The 17,634-nt window shown below is 40.7% G+C and overlaps 1 protein-coding gene across 1 annotated transcript; it reads left to right on the top strand.

Annotated features, from left to right (window-relative positions):
* Positions 1–1,302: 1,302 nt before the first annotated feature.
* Positions 1,303–3,237, top strand: LOC118503514. The gene is made up of 2 exons (XM_036036866.1): positions 1,303–1,833; positions 2,929–3,237. The coding sequence occupies exons 1-2, from the start codon at positions 1,309–1,311 to the stop codon at positions 2,935–2,937; spliced, it is 534 nt and encodes a 177-aa protein (XP_035892759.1). The 5' UTR covers positions 1,303–1,308; the 3' UTR covers positions 2,938–3,237.
* Positions 3,238–17,634: the final 14,397 nt, after the last annotated feature.

Below are 17,634 nucleotides of genomic sequence, written 5' to 3'. Positions count from 1 at the left end.
AGTAAGGCCTGACTATCCTGCTACGTGGTATTATTAAGTCTAGTAAGCCAGAAATGGCAGGCATGACCTCGTTAGGCCAAGAAGAGAGAGAGAGAGTATATAGGAAAGCTTTTTAGGCAGAAAACGTACCGTTTTAGAATCAATAATGAAGGTTGGGTGTTAGGTCACGAGAAGGAAAATACAATAGCAGAGAAACGATCTTCTAGGATTTTACTGAGGGGCAAACCTGCTTCGTCTCGATATATTCGATGTGGATATTGGCGGGTAAGGATACGTTCATGAAAGAGTACTCCATTAGGTGCTCTGCATTAGGTGTCCTCTTAGAAATGCTGACTCTAGCGTCAATTTGGTCAGAGCAGGTCATGCAGCAGCCTCATGTAAGCGAGGTCTCTAATCGCCAAAACTTCTCTAATTTCTATACCCGTTCGGCTGCTGATGCTCCCGAGTGCGCCCAACAAGGAGGGTCTTGCGGTTTAAAACTCCAAGAAGGTGATCAACATCGTGAAATCCGTCACCGCAGCCACACACCTTCGTCTGAGCCAGAGTTAAACGCTGCAGATGAGCATTCAACGCGAAATGATTCGACATAAGTCGAGACATCATGCGTATGAATGCCCGATCAACAGAGAGCCCACCGAACCAAGGCCGCAGGGACACTTGCGGAGAGATCGAGAAAAGGAATCGCCCGAGATCATCCGCCTCCCACATGCTCTGCCAGCGAGACAGGAAAAGTTGCTGTGGTAGACGAAGAAACTCTCGGGCCGAGATCGGACGGTCGTAAAAGGCGCCTTGTTGGACGCCTGTTTTGGCCAGTGAGTCTGCCTTCTCGTTGCCGGGAATTCCACAATGAGAAGTGTCATAGCTGTCAAATGACAGCAGGCAATAAAAGGCAGTCGGGGATTGAAGCGCAAGCAGAACACACGTGTGGATTCCTCTTGTTCCGAAACACAACAGTTGGCGACGAGGCTGAACCAGTTCATGGAAGAGGAAAAGAAAAAAAACAGTGTTTGTTCAAGTCTACCCGTAGAGGAAAAGTTTATCAAAATGAATAATCCGACTCATAATGTCTACATTGAACCATACAACAAAGAAGTGTTATCATGGAAGAGATGGGTAAAACGGTTGGAGACAGCAATGGAGATGATGGATTTGCAGCCGGAGAAAAAGAAACCAGTGCTCTTGCATTACATGGGTATGGAATGCTACAACACCCTGTGTGATTTAGCCTTACCCAAAGAACCGGAAGGTTTGACCTACCAGGAAGTAGTGGATAAATTAACTTCCCATTACGAACTCAGACCATTGGAAATGGTAGAATTGTTCAAATTTTGGCAACGAAAACAGCAAGAAGGTGAAACGGTTGCGGAATACGCCAAAGTGCTCCAGAAAGAAGCAAGATTTTGTGGGTTCGCCGAATACCTGAACAAGGCGTTAAGAAACCAATTTGTCTTCGGATTGCAAAACAAAGCCATGCAAACCAGGCTGTTGGAAGAGAAGGAGCTTACATGGGAAAAGGCAACCACATTGGCATCAGCTATGGAAGCAACGCAACAAGGAATAGGCATTGTGAGACATGAAGCAGCCGCAGCCGAAGTGAAGTTCGTAGAAAAATCTCAGAAGCCGGAGCTAAAACAAAAGAACTACAAGCCAGCATCGCTGAAATGCTATAGATGTGGTAGTGATGGGCACATGGCAAACATGTGCAGACATGCCACTACTACTTGTTTAAAGTGCAAAAAGGTTGGACATTTGCATAGTGTGTGTCGAAACAACACGAAGAAAAAGGTTAATGTCGTCGAGGAAATTCACGACAGCGAGGAGGAAGAAGAAGAGGTAAATACAGTTGTAGTGAGTAACATAAAAAGTGAAGATTCTGTATATGCACCAAAAATATTTTTGGACTTACTAGTGAACAAACAAGTGATTAAATTCGAAATAGATACGGGATCCCCAGTTTCAATTATCAACCTTCAAGATAAACTTAAGTGGTTTAAAGATTATTTAATGTTGCCGTCAAAAATAAGATTGAGCAGTTATTGTGGAAAGGAAATTGAATTATACGGAACCATTTTGATCGAAGTAGGAATAGGAAACACAAAAACAAAACTCAGATTATTTGTTGTAAATTCTAATAGACGCCCTTTATTGGGACGAGAGTGGATACAGTCCTTAAAGTTGAATTGGAATGAAATTTTACTCACCCGAAAGGTACTAGTGAAATCAATCGGCACACAATCGGAAGAAGTGAAAGAAAAGCTTATGGAAAAATTTCCAAGAGTATTTGAAGAAACAGTAGGCAGAATAACAAATATGCAAGCTTCACTTGTTTTAAAACAGAACGCTAGACCAGTTTTTCTTAAATCACGAACCTTACCTTTCGCGTTAAAGGAACTAGTAGAAACAGAAATAAATAAGCTAGTACAACAAGGAATATGGACAAAAGTAAATCAAAGTGAGTGGGCCACTCCTATTGTTCCAGTTAAGAAAACTGGAAATAAAATAAGACTATGTGGTGACTACAAACTAACGGTGAATAAACATTTGTTAGTAGATGAACACCCATTACCTACAATAGAAGAGCTGTTTGCAAACATGGCTGGTGGAAAAAATTTACGAAGCTAGATCTAGCTCAAGCCTACTTGCAAATGGAAGTCCATCCACAAAGTCAGGAAATCCTAACATTAAATACGCATATGGGACTGTTCAAACCTAACAGATTGATGTATGGGGTTGCTTCGGCACCAGCTATTTTTCAAAGGCAAATCAGTTCAATACTCCAAGACATACCTGGAGTGTCTGTTTTTCTAGATGACGTAAAAATAACAGGATCCAACGACGAAATGCATATGCAAAGACTAACTGAAGTTTTAAAAAGATTTGACGAAAACAACATAAGAATAAATGTAAAAAAATGTTTCTTTTTTGCAGATAGTATAGAATACTGCGGGTATGTAATCGACAAACAAGGAATACATAAGATGGAATCAAAAATAGAAGCCATACAGAAGATGCCAAGGCCAAAAGATCAGGATCAAGTGCGTGCTTTTATGGGACTAGTGAACTATTATGGAAGATTTTTGCCGAACTTAAGTACTTACATGTATCCAATTAACAACCTACTAAAAAACAAGACAAATTTTAGGTGGAATACAGAGTGTGAAAAGGCCTTTAACTGGGTAAAGTCAGAAATACAGTCTGAGAGAGTATTGGTACACTACGATAGTACCCTTCCATTAATATTAGCTGTAGATGCTTCACCGTATGGAGTAGGTGCTGTTCTTAGCCATATCATGCCTGACAAGAAAGAACGTCCGATACAATATGCATCCCAAACACTCTCAAGCACACAACAAAAATATACTCAAGTGGATAAGGAAGCGTACGCCATAATATTTGGAGTAAAAAAATATTAAAGATACTTGTACGGAAGAAAGTTCATATTAGAAACTGATAACAAACCAGTATCACAAATATTCTTACCAAACAAAGGTCTTCCTACGTTATCGGCATTACGAATGCAACACTACGCAGTGTTCTTACAATCTTTCGACTTCGAAATCAGACATAGACCTTCGCAAGATCATGCAAATGCGGACGCGATGTCACGACTTCCACTTTCAAACAAGGGAAATGACTTAACAAGCAAAGAAATAGATGAAATTGAAATTAATCAGATAGAAACATTACCAGTAACTTTGAAAGAATTGAAGGAATGTACAGAAAAAGACGACACAGTACAAATACTCATGGAAGGTTTAAGGACTGGCAGAACAGTAGAAAAGGAAAATCGTTTTGGAATAGATCAGGAAGAATTCACTTTACAAAGCGGATGTTTGATGAGAGGGTCAAGGGCATACGTACCACCTTCCTTAAGAACAAAAGTATTACAAGAATTGCATACAGGACATTTTGGAATTTGTAGAATGAAATCAATGGCCAGAGCATATTGTTGGTGGCATAAAATAGATGAAGATATAGAAAAATTATCTAAACAATGCATTGGATGTGCGAAAGTTAGAAAAGATCCACCAAAAATTTCAACGCATATCTGGGAAAGACCAACAGTTCCATTTCATAGAGTTCATGCGGATTATGCAGGGCCGTTTCAAGGATGCTATTTCCTCATTTTAGTTGATGCGTTTAGTAAGTGGCCTGAGGTAAAAATAACTAAAGACATGAACACTGAAACAACAATAGAAAAAATGAGAGAAATTTTCTCTACATTTGGTTTGCCATCCACATTAGTAACAGATAGAGGAACACAATTTACATCTGAAAGCTTTCAATCATTTTTAAAAGCAAATGGGATTGTCCATAAAATGGGAGCGCCATATCATCCAGCAACAAATGGGCAGGCTGAAAGATATGTACAGACGATTAAAGAAAAGATTAAGGCTTTGAATTGCAAGACTTCTGAAATATCTAAGCAACTGCAAAATATACTTATGATATATAGAAAAACGGTGCATCCATCTACGGGAGAGAGTTCATCAATGTTGATGTTAGGAAGGCAGATCAGATCTCGTATAGATGTTATGTTACCGCCTAAGGAGAAAGAGTACTCCACGTATGAGGAAAAACCTACAAAAAGATCATTCAACCCACAAGATAGAGTAACTGCAAGAAATTTCGTACCGAATAAAGAGAGATGGGAATTCGGTACAATTAAAAGTAAAATTGGTAAATTACATTATGAAGTCGTATTAGATGATGGAAGAATTTGGAAAAGACATGTAAATCAATTAAGGCCAGGACCCGAAAAAAATCAATTCGAAACAAGATTTACATGCCCAGAAACAGAAGTAGAAGAACGAGAAAGCACGGATAGTGACATGGTATTACCAAATGATGATCATGGTAAGACCTCGTCCACAGATAATCACGAAGCAAGAGATAATACATTGCGAAGATCTATAAGAATAAGAACATTACCAGCTAAATTACGTTAAGTTTAAACATTGTTTAAGAACCCATAAATAATTCTCTGTAAAGGGGAGGAAAGTTGTCATAGCTGTCAAATGACAGCAGGCAATAAAAGGCAGTCGGGGATTGAAGCGCAAGCAGAACACACGTGTGGATTCCTCTTGTTCCGAAACACAACAAGAAGGTACCCAAATTAACGAAATCCTGAACGCCTTGTCGAACATTGAGCTAAGCAATTCTATGATTTTCATGGTAAGGAAATCCTGACTCTCAACAGCCTTCGGGGATCGTAGTGCTTCGATAGCGCTAAGGCTATCTGTGAAGATGAAGTACTGATCCGAAGGTCTCGCTGCTATCATCAATAGTGCGTACAACATTGCGGCTACTTCTGCGGTGTAGACACTACACGCCTCCCGCAATTTGAAAAATGCTTCGAGCGGACTCACTAAAAACGCCGAAGCCGGTGCCTTCCTTAGAGCATGATCCATCAGTATAATACTGGCTTATTTGGTCTAAATGGCCATACTTATCCCTGAAAATGCCCGGAACTACCATCGGGCGAAGATCATTCGGTATGGTCTTAATTTCCTCGTGCAACGAGGAATCTGTTGTTAAAAGGGAACTGTAGGTCTCAGGAAGGGCAGCACGGTTTAATGCCTGTGGATCGCTAGGAGCGTTAGGGTAACAAAATCTTCGTAAATTTTCAAGATTTTGCTCTTAGAACCTGTCTCTAGAAACGCTTTAAAATTTTCTTCGATCAAGGGATTTGATGCTGAAGAACGGGCTAGAAGGCAAAGCGACAGCATTTCAAAACGTAGTTTCAGCGGCATCACTCCGGTCATCACTTCTAGGGACATGTTGTGTGTTGATTCCATGCTCCCTAGTGGGAGTCTAAGACAACGATACTGTAGCCTCTCTAGTTTGAGGACATGCGTGTTGGATGCCCAATGGAAGCATATGCTACCAACACGCATAGTACCGTAGTAGTAGTTGATTCTTTTACTGCATTTTTGCACCAGATGGGTGATATGTGTACTCCCAGATGGGTTATATGTGTGAAGTTTAGCCTTGAATTGAATCAAACACCAAGGTATCGAAAATTATCGGTAGTTGATATTTTTTCTCCATACAGAAAGACATCAATTCTCGGGTCAAATAGTCTTTTCTCCCTGTTTTTCGTCGTGTCGCTAAAAGGAGAAAAGACTTCTATCTCAGTTTTCGTTGCAGCGCACTTGATACCAAGGTTTTCAGACCACTCGGCAAGGTTGTCCAAAGTGGTTTGTTAAGTCAGTTGTATTTCGGCGGCGTCCTTGCTCAAGTAGGACCCTTGTACTAGTCCATGGAAACTGGTCCGCTTTAGCTGAACATGATTTTTTCCGAGCTTTTTCCGACAAAAGGTTGAACAGAAAGTCATTCAACTTTGGACCCAGCCAGATTTGATGTACATCTGTGCAAAAATTCAGTAAAAAACAGCATTTGTGTTTGAATTTTGGCTCAGTCATATTGATTTTGAAAGGAATCAAGATTCACTAAGGATCTTCTTCTTGTCTTAACGACTTGCTGGATCATTAAATGACCTACTAGGCTTATTGGTATGGGATTAGATTAAGGATCAATAAGATCAGCCTCGGACCGAGCTTCCTGGCAACGGCTTGCCGACATAGTTGCATGAGAGACAAGGCGGATCCCTAAAGGCTTGTGTTAGGCCAGGAATTATTCCCATTATTCTGTTTACTTTCGATACGATAAATTATACATGGCCAATAAAAGTCAGCTCCTGATCAATAATCACCCCGAGATCGAAGATGGATGGTACACGATTGAGCTTAGTTGAATCCACCGTATAATCAAAGAACACGACGAGCTATACCCTGAGCAGGTTAAATTAAGATACGATTAAGTGAAGTAGTTCCTTCGTTGGAAAAAGTATTATGAAGGAAACAATCTCATGCCTTAAATATTCACCACCGGTATCTCAATTATCAATGTGTTGCACAGTACAGCAGCAACACATTGATAATTGAAAAGTTTTTTTCTTTATCTATGATGGGACGCATGAGCAACACATAATTAAGAAAACATTATCCATATTTATTTTCTTGCTCTTCATTTGAAACTCCCTTAACAGTGGGTCCATCAAAGTTAGAGAGAATATGGACAACATATAAGGTCAGGGTGTCCTTGAATTTCCGAACTAAGTCTCAGCAAGAGAACAACTTTGAAAATAATTTTCGGCGCTTCTTGCACTCCCTGGTACTCATGGAAAGTGCTCATATAATGCATCCTGTCGACCTGTCCAAACCTCCAAGGTTGTCTATGATCAACCGCAAAGCTTAATCATTGGAGGAAAACCAGTGCCCAGCACAAAAGCAGGAAAACATCGATAGAATTTTAAGTAACGCGAGATCCTTAGAGTGGAGCTTCTCCACTCGGTTGTAGCAAGCTCTGAGCTAAGGTGCATCTGCATTCGATGCACATTTTTTTTGTGCCTTGTGTCAAAAGCTTTATGTATACCATATTTTGCTAGCACACCATGGAGGCCCCACCATTGTCCATGGATTGAAACGATACATCGGGAGTGGTGTTGAAAAGTTGAGAAATTATTAAAACTTTTCAGCTTTGTTATTTATTGCTGTGGACTTTTATAGTCCCGCTCCGGATCCGATCCGGAACTACGTTTGTGAGCGTGATGCGCGAGGTGAGGAGAGAGAGAGAGAGAGAGAGAGAAGAAAAGTTTTTCTTGAAGCAATTAGCAAGTCAGGCGCAATTGAGATGGTGCACGAAAGTGGGCAAGAAGCTGCTCATTAAGTAGTTTGTGTGGATGATGCATGCTAGATGAGACAAGTAAATGACGGTTGGTAGTTTTTATGTTGCATAATGTTTTCGTTTTGCACGTGAACAACGCAGACGGGCCTGATAGATATGTTTATGTTGGTATGGCTTGAGGCTTGATTCATATTGAATTTGTGATGAAGGTCTTTGAAGAAATTGGTCAATGTTGAATGGGAATAAAGGCTAGTGTTCTTGCTCTGTTTGTAGTATTCAGCGAGTGTTTTTTTACGGTGATTTATTGTTTTTGATGAATCAAGTATGGCCAGACCTCATATCCAAGTGTTGATTGAAATGATCAAGATAACTAGTGTGTGGTATGACAAACAATAGCACGGCAATATCGCTAGTGTTACGAGTGCAGCTAGTGGCATTGATTTCACTGTTCTGCTGTGCACTAGTTCAATCAGTTCAACACGTTACACAACACGACTCCTTATCCGGTTGTGGAGCGAATCATCGAGGTTCGTACGATGAAGTTGACAAACAGTAACGACAGTGCTTCCAGAATGCAGAAGAGCAACAATATACTGGGTGGGTCGTAAAAAGTGTTGACGAGCAGCTCAATAGTGTACACCGCAACGGATGAGGAGCAGCTACCGGATGCTGGAATTCGTAAGGAAGGCACACTAACAGGCCTTGTGGAATTTCGTAAACACAAACGCAACGCCTAAGGAAAGAAAGTGACACTTCATTTAAGCAGCCTTTGCCATCGACAGGCCGAACGTGTTCATTTGGGATTGCCCACGCTACGTACACGCCGCCCGAACGTGCACTGTATCATCTTTCACCAGGAGCCCGGGTGTGCGAAACAGAGACGGATAACGGCCCCAAAACAATAAAGTGACGGTGTCATAAACAGGTTCTCTTGAAAATTGTCGTAAATTTTTATTTACGATCGAAGGGCAACTTGCTTCTTCTCGCCGGATGGTCTCTCCCTCTATCCCTCGGAGAGAAGCTTGTTGTCGCTGGTGCAAAAAGTTTTCCAACAGTTGGACTTTTCCGTGACACAACCCTTGACGGCTGCTGGGTACTAGGTGATGGGTGAGAAAATGGCACGGGAAGGTATCTGTGTACTATTTTCTTCCATTTGTCAGACCATCAAACATCACACTGCGATGCCTCGTACGATTGAGATTGAGGAACAAGCCCTGTCGTGGGGATGGTTTTATTTTCTTTGCTCAATCCGCACCCACACACCCACACACACATGGATCATTTTGCCGATATTCAATTATGTCCAAAACTTCACACGCACTGGCTGGTGTGAAGAACGCAAATGGAAAAATGCCAACAAAGTGAAGTGTACAGCCATTGGGCCGTACGCCAACCCTGACAGCTACGAGAATAACTTCCGTAAGGATTATTTGTCTGTTTATGTTATGCTTGCCCCTGTGTGTGTGGAATGTCTGTGCTTGAGAGGCGGATTTTCTGCCTCGCCGAACCATAATCAACTCACCAGAACCAGGCCCACGCGGATCACCAACACCAGCACGAACTTTGTTTCGCTGCCGCCTGGCTTGGTGGCTGTCTGGCTGGACCAAAACCTGACGACGGACACCAGGCAGTGCGCCTTAATTTATGCTATCGGTTTATTGTACCCACTATCACAGGTTTTTAGGGCCAATTAGAGCAAGAGAAAGAGTGGCGCGCGATGCTGCTCCCTCCGGATGGGTGAGTGGGTGGGCTTGAATTATTCATGCCATCCCGACGCGCCAGAAACGTTCGGTGTGGCAGGATTTAGTGCAATCCTCGTTTGTTTGGACCTGTTCCCACATACGCCTCGGGAACTGGGGAATCTGGAGGGGTGAGAGGGCCTGGAATCAATTTTACATTTGGCTTTTAGTGATACCGGTGGCAATTTTGTTTCGTCGCCCGGTACGCCCGGAGGATGATTGTAAACGTAATTGATTGTTTTTAGCGGTGTGCATTAGAACTCGGCAATAAAAGTGAGTAGTATAGGAAACGAAACACTCGACTCGAACGTGTCTTGGATTTGTTTTTGTTTGTGTATGTTTGTTCGTGCTCTTTTTATGACACGCACCAGCAAATGATTTTTAAGCAAAAGTTTTTATTATCGCCTCTGCTTTGAGTGGATTCGTCATTAAGGATAGCGTGTAAGAGTTGAAATATCGTAAAGGGATGATGTAGATGTAGGTTCCTGAGGGATGCAATTATTTTAGACGATTTTTTACCACTTTGCATTAGACGAAATAAGAGTTTCGTAATAAAGGGTTTAAGAAGAACTCCCGAAGGAGTGCATATATTTAAGCAAAACAAGCGATGTTTTAAACAATTGAAGGAGATGCAGCTCCCCAGTTTACAAAACTTAGCGGTCAAGTTATCCAAATGTAGCAGATGATAGCACAATTCAGGCACTTGGTAGTATAATGGTCTCTAATGTCTGGAATACTTCTAGGCCTTATTCATTCTCGCCCTCCTATTATTTAACCTAATTCCCTAATCCGAGTTAACTTGTCGTGGGAACAGTGGCCCGTTATGATTATAACGCGTAGCGACGGTTAATAGGACACCGCCTGGATTCCGACTTACACCGACTTGTGGTAACGCGGTCACCTATTCTCTGTTGGTCCCTTCGTGGTTCAATTCACGGCTCGGTTTATTTACGTTTAATGAACATTTTTAGTCCTAAACTAAACTCGATCTTAGTGGGACGTACCGAAAGTAAAAGAAAGAATCCTGAGGGAACTACCCTCGTAACTCCCGTGTGCTAGTCAATCTGGCATCATATGGACCGTACGATGCTCGAAGGATTCTTCGTGGTTAAAACGCTTAGCCCGTGATTTTAACGACCTCAGTGTTGTGACCGATCGCTTTGACTCTTTATTCTAGACTGACTGCCGACCTTCCAATTACATCTTATAATGCATCTTAGATGCAAAATCTGACACACTAATACTAACATACTAACACACATTATTTACCACTTCCATATACTACACTCAGGTACTTTCATTGTTGAGTGATTGTGACTTACTGCTCAGTGATCTAGTCCCCTAGCTTCTAGCCCCTAGTGACTATTTTTCCTATCCTTTTGATTACTACCTCTCTTTATCCTCTTTTCGTTCCCACTTTTTTTAATTCGTAAATACTCTCCCCTTCAGTCTTCTCCTCTTGCCTTTCCCCTCATCGCTTGGGAAGGTTAGGTAAGGCTGAATAATTAGCATGCAAGGGATATATCGTTGCGGTAAACATTAAAAGACTAAGTAGAGTTAGAAATAGTTGAAAACATTAGAGCTAAAGTGCTTTTTATAAGCGCCGTCGGTCGTATTACTTTAAATTACGTTACAGGTAGACAATACTAGACGGAGTACAATTCACATCGGTTTGGGGACATTTGTTTATTGAAATTGAATTTGATTGAAATTGATTTGAAAAAATTGTCTAAATACAATTTCACCGAAAAACAAAGTTGAGATATGTTGAGAAGTTACCTTCTGACGATTTTCAAGCTTATTGATGACTAAGTAAAGTCACTGTGCTTCACAATCTACAAAATATTAGCTCACTGAATTAATAATAATTTTTTTAACCAAATAAAAGCAAATTGTTAGTATTTAGTGTCATACTAACAGCAAGAAGTTTTTACTTTTATACTTTGCAGCTTGCTAAAGGTCAGATTTTGAGCGAATAGCTGAGCAGCAACTGATAGGGCGCCAATAGCTTCCATCACAATCGATGTTTTGCTGCTGATTAGGAGCCATTTCTGATGTAGCACGTCCGTCCCATAACAAAGGTCGATGTTCGGTTCACTGGAGAATACCGGTACCATCAAGTTTTGGCCATAAAAAATGAAGCTTTTTATTTCACTGGCTGTGACGCTACCGGGTACCGTAACGAGCATGCTGTAGCAAAGTCAACTGTCTCATGGTGACACGCGTGTCCGCACATTGGCGCAATTCTAACGCTTGGCAACACATGAGCGCTTCACCAAATCTTTTCGGCAGTACACACCCTAAACATGCCATCCCACCCAAAACCTTCCCGTGTCCAGTAAGATTGATGTCGGAAAAGTCTAGCGCATGAAATGTATCGATTTTCTATTAAAGTTAAAAACACTCAATATAATGAAATTTATTCAATTATGTTCGGCCCCCGCTTGCGATGTTTGGCAGGCAAGTGCGATGACACAGTCCTAACGCAGTGCGAATCTCGGGTCGGGAGTCTATGATGGGTGGTAATAATGGTTCTAGGAATTTCGGGTCGGTTACGGAGCTTGAGTATGTTGTGTTTTGATGAGGTGAGCTTCAACTTCAAAGGGGCCGGATAGGGAAGTTGGAATAAATTAAAAATGTGACATTTCTGAAACGAAACTGAATGGAGTATCTTTAAGAGTGTTCGATAACACTTCCTCGAATCAGGGGAGATTATTTTCGTGCAAAGCGGTACAGTGCGAGATGATAATCGATGTACAAAATGGATTCTGATAGTGCGGAATTTGCTTGGGAAACTGTTAGATAAAAAAAATTAAATAGGATAGCAAGAATATTTCAAGTTCTTTCTTTTGTTTTTTAAGTGCTGTTGTTTAAAAAATTTACTGACAAAGGTTTTGTATTCTGACCATAGATCTTAGTTAATGAAACAATGGAAACCGTCGAGGCGCCCAGTAGTTGTGAAATGTTAAATTTTTAAACACTGCTAAGCACATGAATTTACTTTACTTATTATTTTGTTTTTATTTTGTTTATATGCAGAGCGTGAGGTATGAAAAGCATTACCATAGTTTTAGCCATATTTCTGAAAATTTTAGCGAGCCGTTTAGATATTTGACTTAAAAATTTTAATTAAAAAGAGTGCGAAATAAAAGAGTACTGTTAAGCAAAACAAAAATTCCTACTCTAGTGTTGACAAAAGTTTTTTTTACAAACTAGGAACGTTAACGCTGGTAAACAGATAATTTGAGAAGCTTTGTCATTTCAAAGAAAGCTGCCATGGCTATGAGTCTGAGCGAGACTGAAGTCGGAAGGCATCTAAAATTTTGCATTAATCTTACTTGATCATGTTTGAGTCTTGTAAGGGTCCAGAATTTATTTAGCATCAGGAAAACGGTGTGATTCTGAACTCTGAACTGACTGAAGCATAATTTTCAAAGCATGATTAAATTTTTTATGGGTTTTAATTTCGTACATAGAACCCGCACCACGCGGCTCTATCCATTGCCAATCCTCTATTCTTTCCTTCCTCATTCCATTTACAAAACCAGCAAACAATTGAACGACTTTAGGAAGTTGTAACATCTGTAATTCGTGTGTGTTAAGAACTCATCGAAATGTGTGCCTCGGAAAACCAATATTTGACCCAAAAGATATGCCATTACTAACTAATTTGGGATAATTACTCGTACACTTACGTATAACAGTTTGAAAATATATTTTAATTTGCTTAATGTGTTGTAATATAGACATCCGTTGATCCATATAAAGCAAACATGTCTACAAAACTAACCGAAGCATTTATGTATTACTGGCAAACCTTCAACGTACCAAAGAAAGAGCACATTTTGATCTTACTGCCTTGTCAGTATGAGTTAACAACTAATATTCACTGGGCGCCTCCACCATTTCTGAGTAATGTGAAAATATAGAGCGCCAGTGAAACATTTAATTAGACATAAACAATTACATTAGTATCAGTACTAATTGACTGGTGATGTAAATTTTCGTAATTGAAGAGTAAATAAATTACTTATAAGTTTGCTTGTGAAGCACCTTTTCCTAGCAAACTAACGCTAAACACAATTTGCGGCAAACACCCCGTTTCTGACGATTACCACATGCACCGAACCAAATTAAAATTCCACTGCCAATCGAATTGAAAATGTGTTCCATCTCAAATCAATCGGTCAGCGAGCGGTGAATAAATTGACTTCCATCACGTTTCAATCGCTGCCCGTTCACTCGTTCGGTTCGGCTCTGATCAACTGATCGGTTTTCATGCCGGTGATGAAGTCCTACAAATGAGTTTACCGGTTATACGGCTGGCATCGTTGCAGCGGCAGGTGATTTAAGTTCAGTCCTTACGGGCGAGTGGTTGAGGCAGGTTATAAATGATTGGTTTTTGGAGTTTTATTGTGCCCTAATATGTTAATTCGTCCCTTGCGAAGACCCTCATTAATTTGCTGAACTACCCGCTATTAGCAGGGCGAGTAGTGCAGTGGACCGGGCTCACGTGGCATGGTCGCTAGAAATCGTGACAAAATGAAGCACATTTTTTGTTACACGAACATATTTTCGCTTCCTGCACAATATCTGGACGTTCGTGCCATTTTATTTCGGTCCACTTCTTCGACCGAGCACTTACTGTAGGATGTTGCTGCAAATCAAGTGAAGCGTACGATATTGAGCGTACCGTTTTTGCCTTATGCTTTGCCTCTGAACCTTGGTGTGTCTGTATTAGCGTGCGTCTGTGATTGCATAAAGTATCCCCGTGTTCGTGGCCAGCGTTCTGGTGGGGCCGATGTAGAGCGAGCAGTCAAATGAATATCTTTCTTTTTAAGATGACCATTTGGCGAGCAATTGCACCGTGTTGGAGAAATAAATGACCCATTTATCATGCTCCTTGCCGAAACGTCCACCCGCTCGCTGGATTGTAGGCGGCGATTTTTGCTTAATATAATGTTTCGCTCGCGCTGCAAGAAGCAATTTGCGAGGTAGATTAGTGCTGCTAATTGTAGCTTTAAAATCTCGCATTATTTTATTCGCTACAGCCAGGATTCAGGGAATCTACTGATCTAGCCACTCCACACAGAGGTTGATTGATCACTTCGTGTCACATGCAAGTGGTTTTGCCTGGCAGAGTGTTTGCAGTAATCTGTTCGGACAATCTGGACAATTTAATATGCACAATTTAGATGCAAGTTTGACCCGCATCTTGTTAGTTATGTTTAAAGTACAAAGGATGATAAAGGCTTATTTAAATGCATATTGAAGTAATACCACACGCGTTAAACAGTTTTTAAAAAGTTTAAATGTTTGATTTAAACATGGTTTTTGCTCCACTGTTGAAATTTTGTGCGCAGAAGGAAGCATGTAGAGAGTTAGAATGAATGTGGAAATATTAAATTTGATTTTATATTTGATCGTAAAACAATGTGGGGTTAAACGTCGGTCTAAAGAGAACAACAAATGTATCATAAGTGGCATTAAACGTTGTAGTCTACCTAGGTATGTCCCCATACTGAGGGAAAGTTATTTGTTTAGTTTGAATTTCTTTAGAAACTGGGATATATTACTGGCAAGATTCGTATTAATGAAATTATAAAATTTTCAAAAAAAATCATCTTAAAACGACAAAGATTGTTCAAACTTGATGTGGATGTAATGACCCTTCTGGATGTATGTCTCTTAGACGACCATAGTACTTAATTGTTTGTGTTGTTCGTCCGAGATATCCTGAAGCACTTATATCTTATAAAATTATGAAATATCATTTTTTTTGTTAGCGGTTTGATATTATATTTGAATTTATTGATAAATTTCTATTTTCAATTCTCGTCTAGTGACGTTTTATCAACAATTTTGACAATTTGGAACTCTTTAAGTGTATTGAATTAGATTGTTTGTTAACCATTTTTAAGGTTTCATTTATCGTCTGAGCTTAGTATAACTGAAAATTATGCAAAACCAATAAAACTTATTGTTTATATTACACTGGCTGAAAACAACACCTTAAAAATTATCATCTTTAATAATTTTATGTACAATAAACAGGAGAGTTTCATAGCAAGCTGATTAAAAAAAGAATATTTGCGTATTTCATACGCAAGGCATGCTTAAATTGTTTTAGTTACAATTTTTGTGCTTCTTGTATTGACATATAGAGGGCTCTCCCTAGCATATATTTTAAGCGCTTTTTCACCAGGTTAAGCCGTCTAATGTAGGTTCTACCGCACATCTCCTTTACAAAGTTTGATAATAAATTTTCCTCTAATGTTGTGCAATGGTTTCTATTTTTAAATAGTTTAATTATGAATGACACTCTGTTTTATGAATTCAAAAGCTGTTCTGTAACCGTTTGATTTAAATTCATAACGGTACTAGGAATCTAGCACGGTCCGAATCTTGTGCAATGCTACGACCTTAGGATTACTGAACAACTGCATGTAGTATTTTCCAAGCTCCTCCTCACAACGAACCACCCGATTCGGAACTTGCTCGTTCACACCTTGTTCCAGGCATGTTTACACTCGTGGTTCGACAAACTGCGCAAATCGATCCCGGAACCCAATCGGCATAAATTGTGCCAACCAAATCAAAAGCCATTCGCATCCCTTTGCCCCATACGTTATGCGCGCGAACGTTGTGATTATGGCAACCTTTTTGCCGACCATGGATTTTAATCAAATCAACTGAAACCCTACTGATTGGCTGCCTTCGTGTGGGGATCACTTTGCTCTCACTCTCGCATAAATCGCTCCGAATGCAACGCAAGCAGAACCCGTTGCGCGCCTCCATCTTGCGCGTTATGATGAGACCTGCGGAAAAGGGATCGGTACGAATTTTCACTTTCCTCATCGCTTTCGGTCGATTTAATTAAATATTCCCCGAGCTTGGCGAAACGTTATCGATATTTATCAAACGGATTATGCCTCACAACCGTGTGTCGGGGTGGTACGTCGTCCCGTGCAATGTACGTGAGGTCTGATGATGCCGTCTCCATCAACAGCGGCCGGCTTTCGGGAGAATTCTCCGAAAAATGGGGACCCCGGGCACAGGCCTTCTCTTTTGGACGGCAAAGCCAAACCCGCAGCTGAACGGCAAGCAAGGCACATTTTTCATCTTTCACACGCATCCTTCTCGAAGAGCGAGAAAGCTCGGTTTGTGGTGAAGGGGCTCAAGGTATGGGGCGAGGTGGCGGGTGGCCCGGATTGGAGGATAAGCAACGGGTCCGTCCTGGCTCACGTTCTGTGGGCTAGAAATTACGGATCTTAAAAGGCATAAGCTGCTGAAATTGAACGACATCGGCGGGCGTGTTTTGGTCGAGCTGGCAGGCTTGCATCAATCAGCAAAGTCTGAGAAAAGCTGCTGAATCAAATTTCCCTGGAGGAAAAAGCTTGTTGCTGCTGTTGTTGTTGTCGATGTGTGCCAGAGAAGACACGACGGTAGGTTGCGAATAAACGAGCTAGGAATAGCTGGATGAGCTGGCAAAAGGAAGTTAAACGACGGGGCCTGCTTGGTAGGTGTAGGTCAGAATGCGATAGGCATACCGATTCCGTGCACGGTAGGCACTAGTCATAGTGACTTGGACGGAAAATAAAGCTCAGCGTTTGATGGAAAAAATAATTTGTCTTCATTTGCAAATCGTAGCATTGCAGCACGCTTTGTGTTTAGCTTGTATTCAGGACACATTGCAGCACAAATTTAAAAAAGGCTAGTAGTTAAGGCAGGTGTGTTTAAGTTGTTAACGACGCAAGTTTGATTACAAGTTAAAAATTGAATTAAATGCATGTTGTGTTAAGCTTTTATGGACTTAAATTTAGATGTCAGAGAGCCTGTCAACCTGTTGGGTTTTTATTGGGATTGAGTCGTTCGTTCTATTCAAATCCCGTACGTCGTGCCAAGCTGGTATTTTTGATTAACTGTTGAGCTTAAATATCTCAGAACCATTAACGATTTAATCGTATCGCACTAAACTACTTATCTGCTAGAATGAGTTAGGTTTGTTGAGCTTTTAGGGATGTTTGGAGTTTTGTGAAAGGCTTATGTAAAATCGACGACATCAAGCATTAAGCTTAAACCGTTGATGTTATCAGGAAGTAGTTTCCTTCTCGTTTCCTACGCAGCAGGCTACAGAGGTTGAAGATCTCGGTGTTGTGTTTTCTAAACTAATCCTTTTTCGGATGATTATATCTGATATATTCAG

This window comes from Anopheles stephensi, chromosome 2 (assembly GCF_013141755.1).
Source record: "Anopheles stephensi strain Indian chromosome 2, UCI_ANSTEP_V1.0, whole genome shotgun sequence".
NCBI classification, from domain to species: Eukaryota; Metazoa; Arthropoda; class Insecta; order Diptera; family Culicidae; genus Anopheles; species Anopheles stephensi.
Note: the sequence above shows the minus strand (reverse complement) of the source record. Positions and strands in the feature narration are given on the sequence as shown.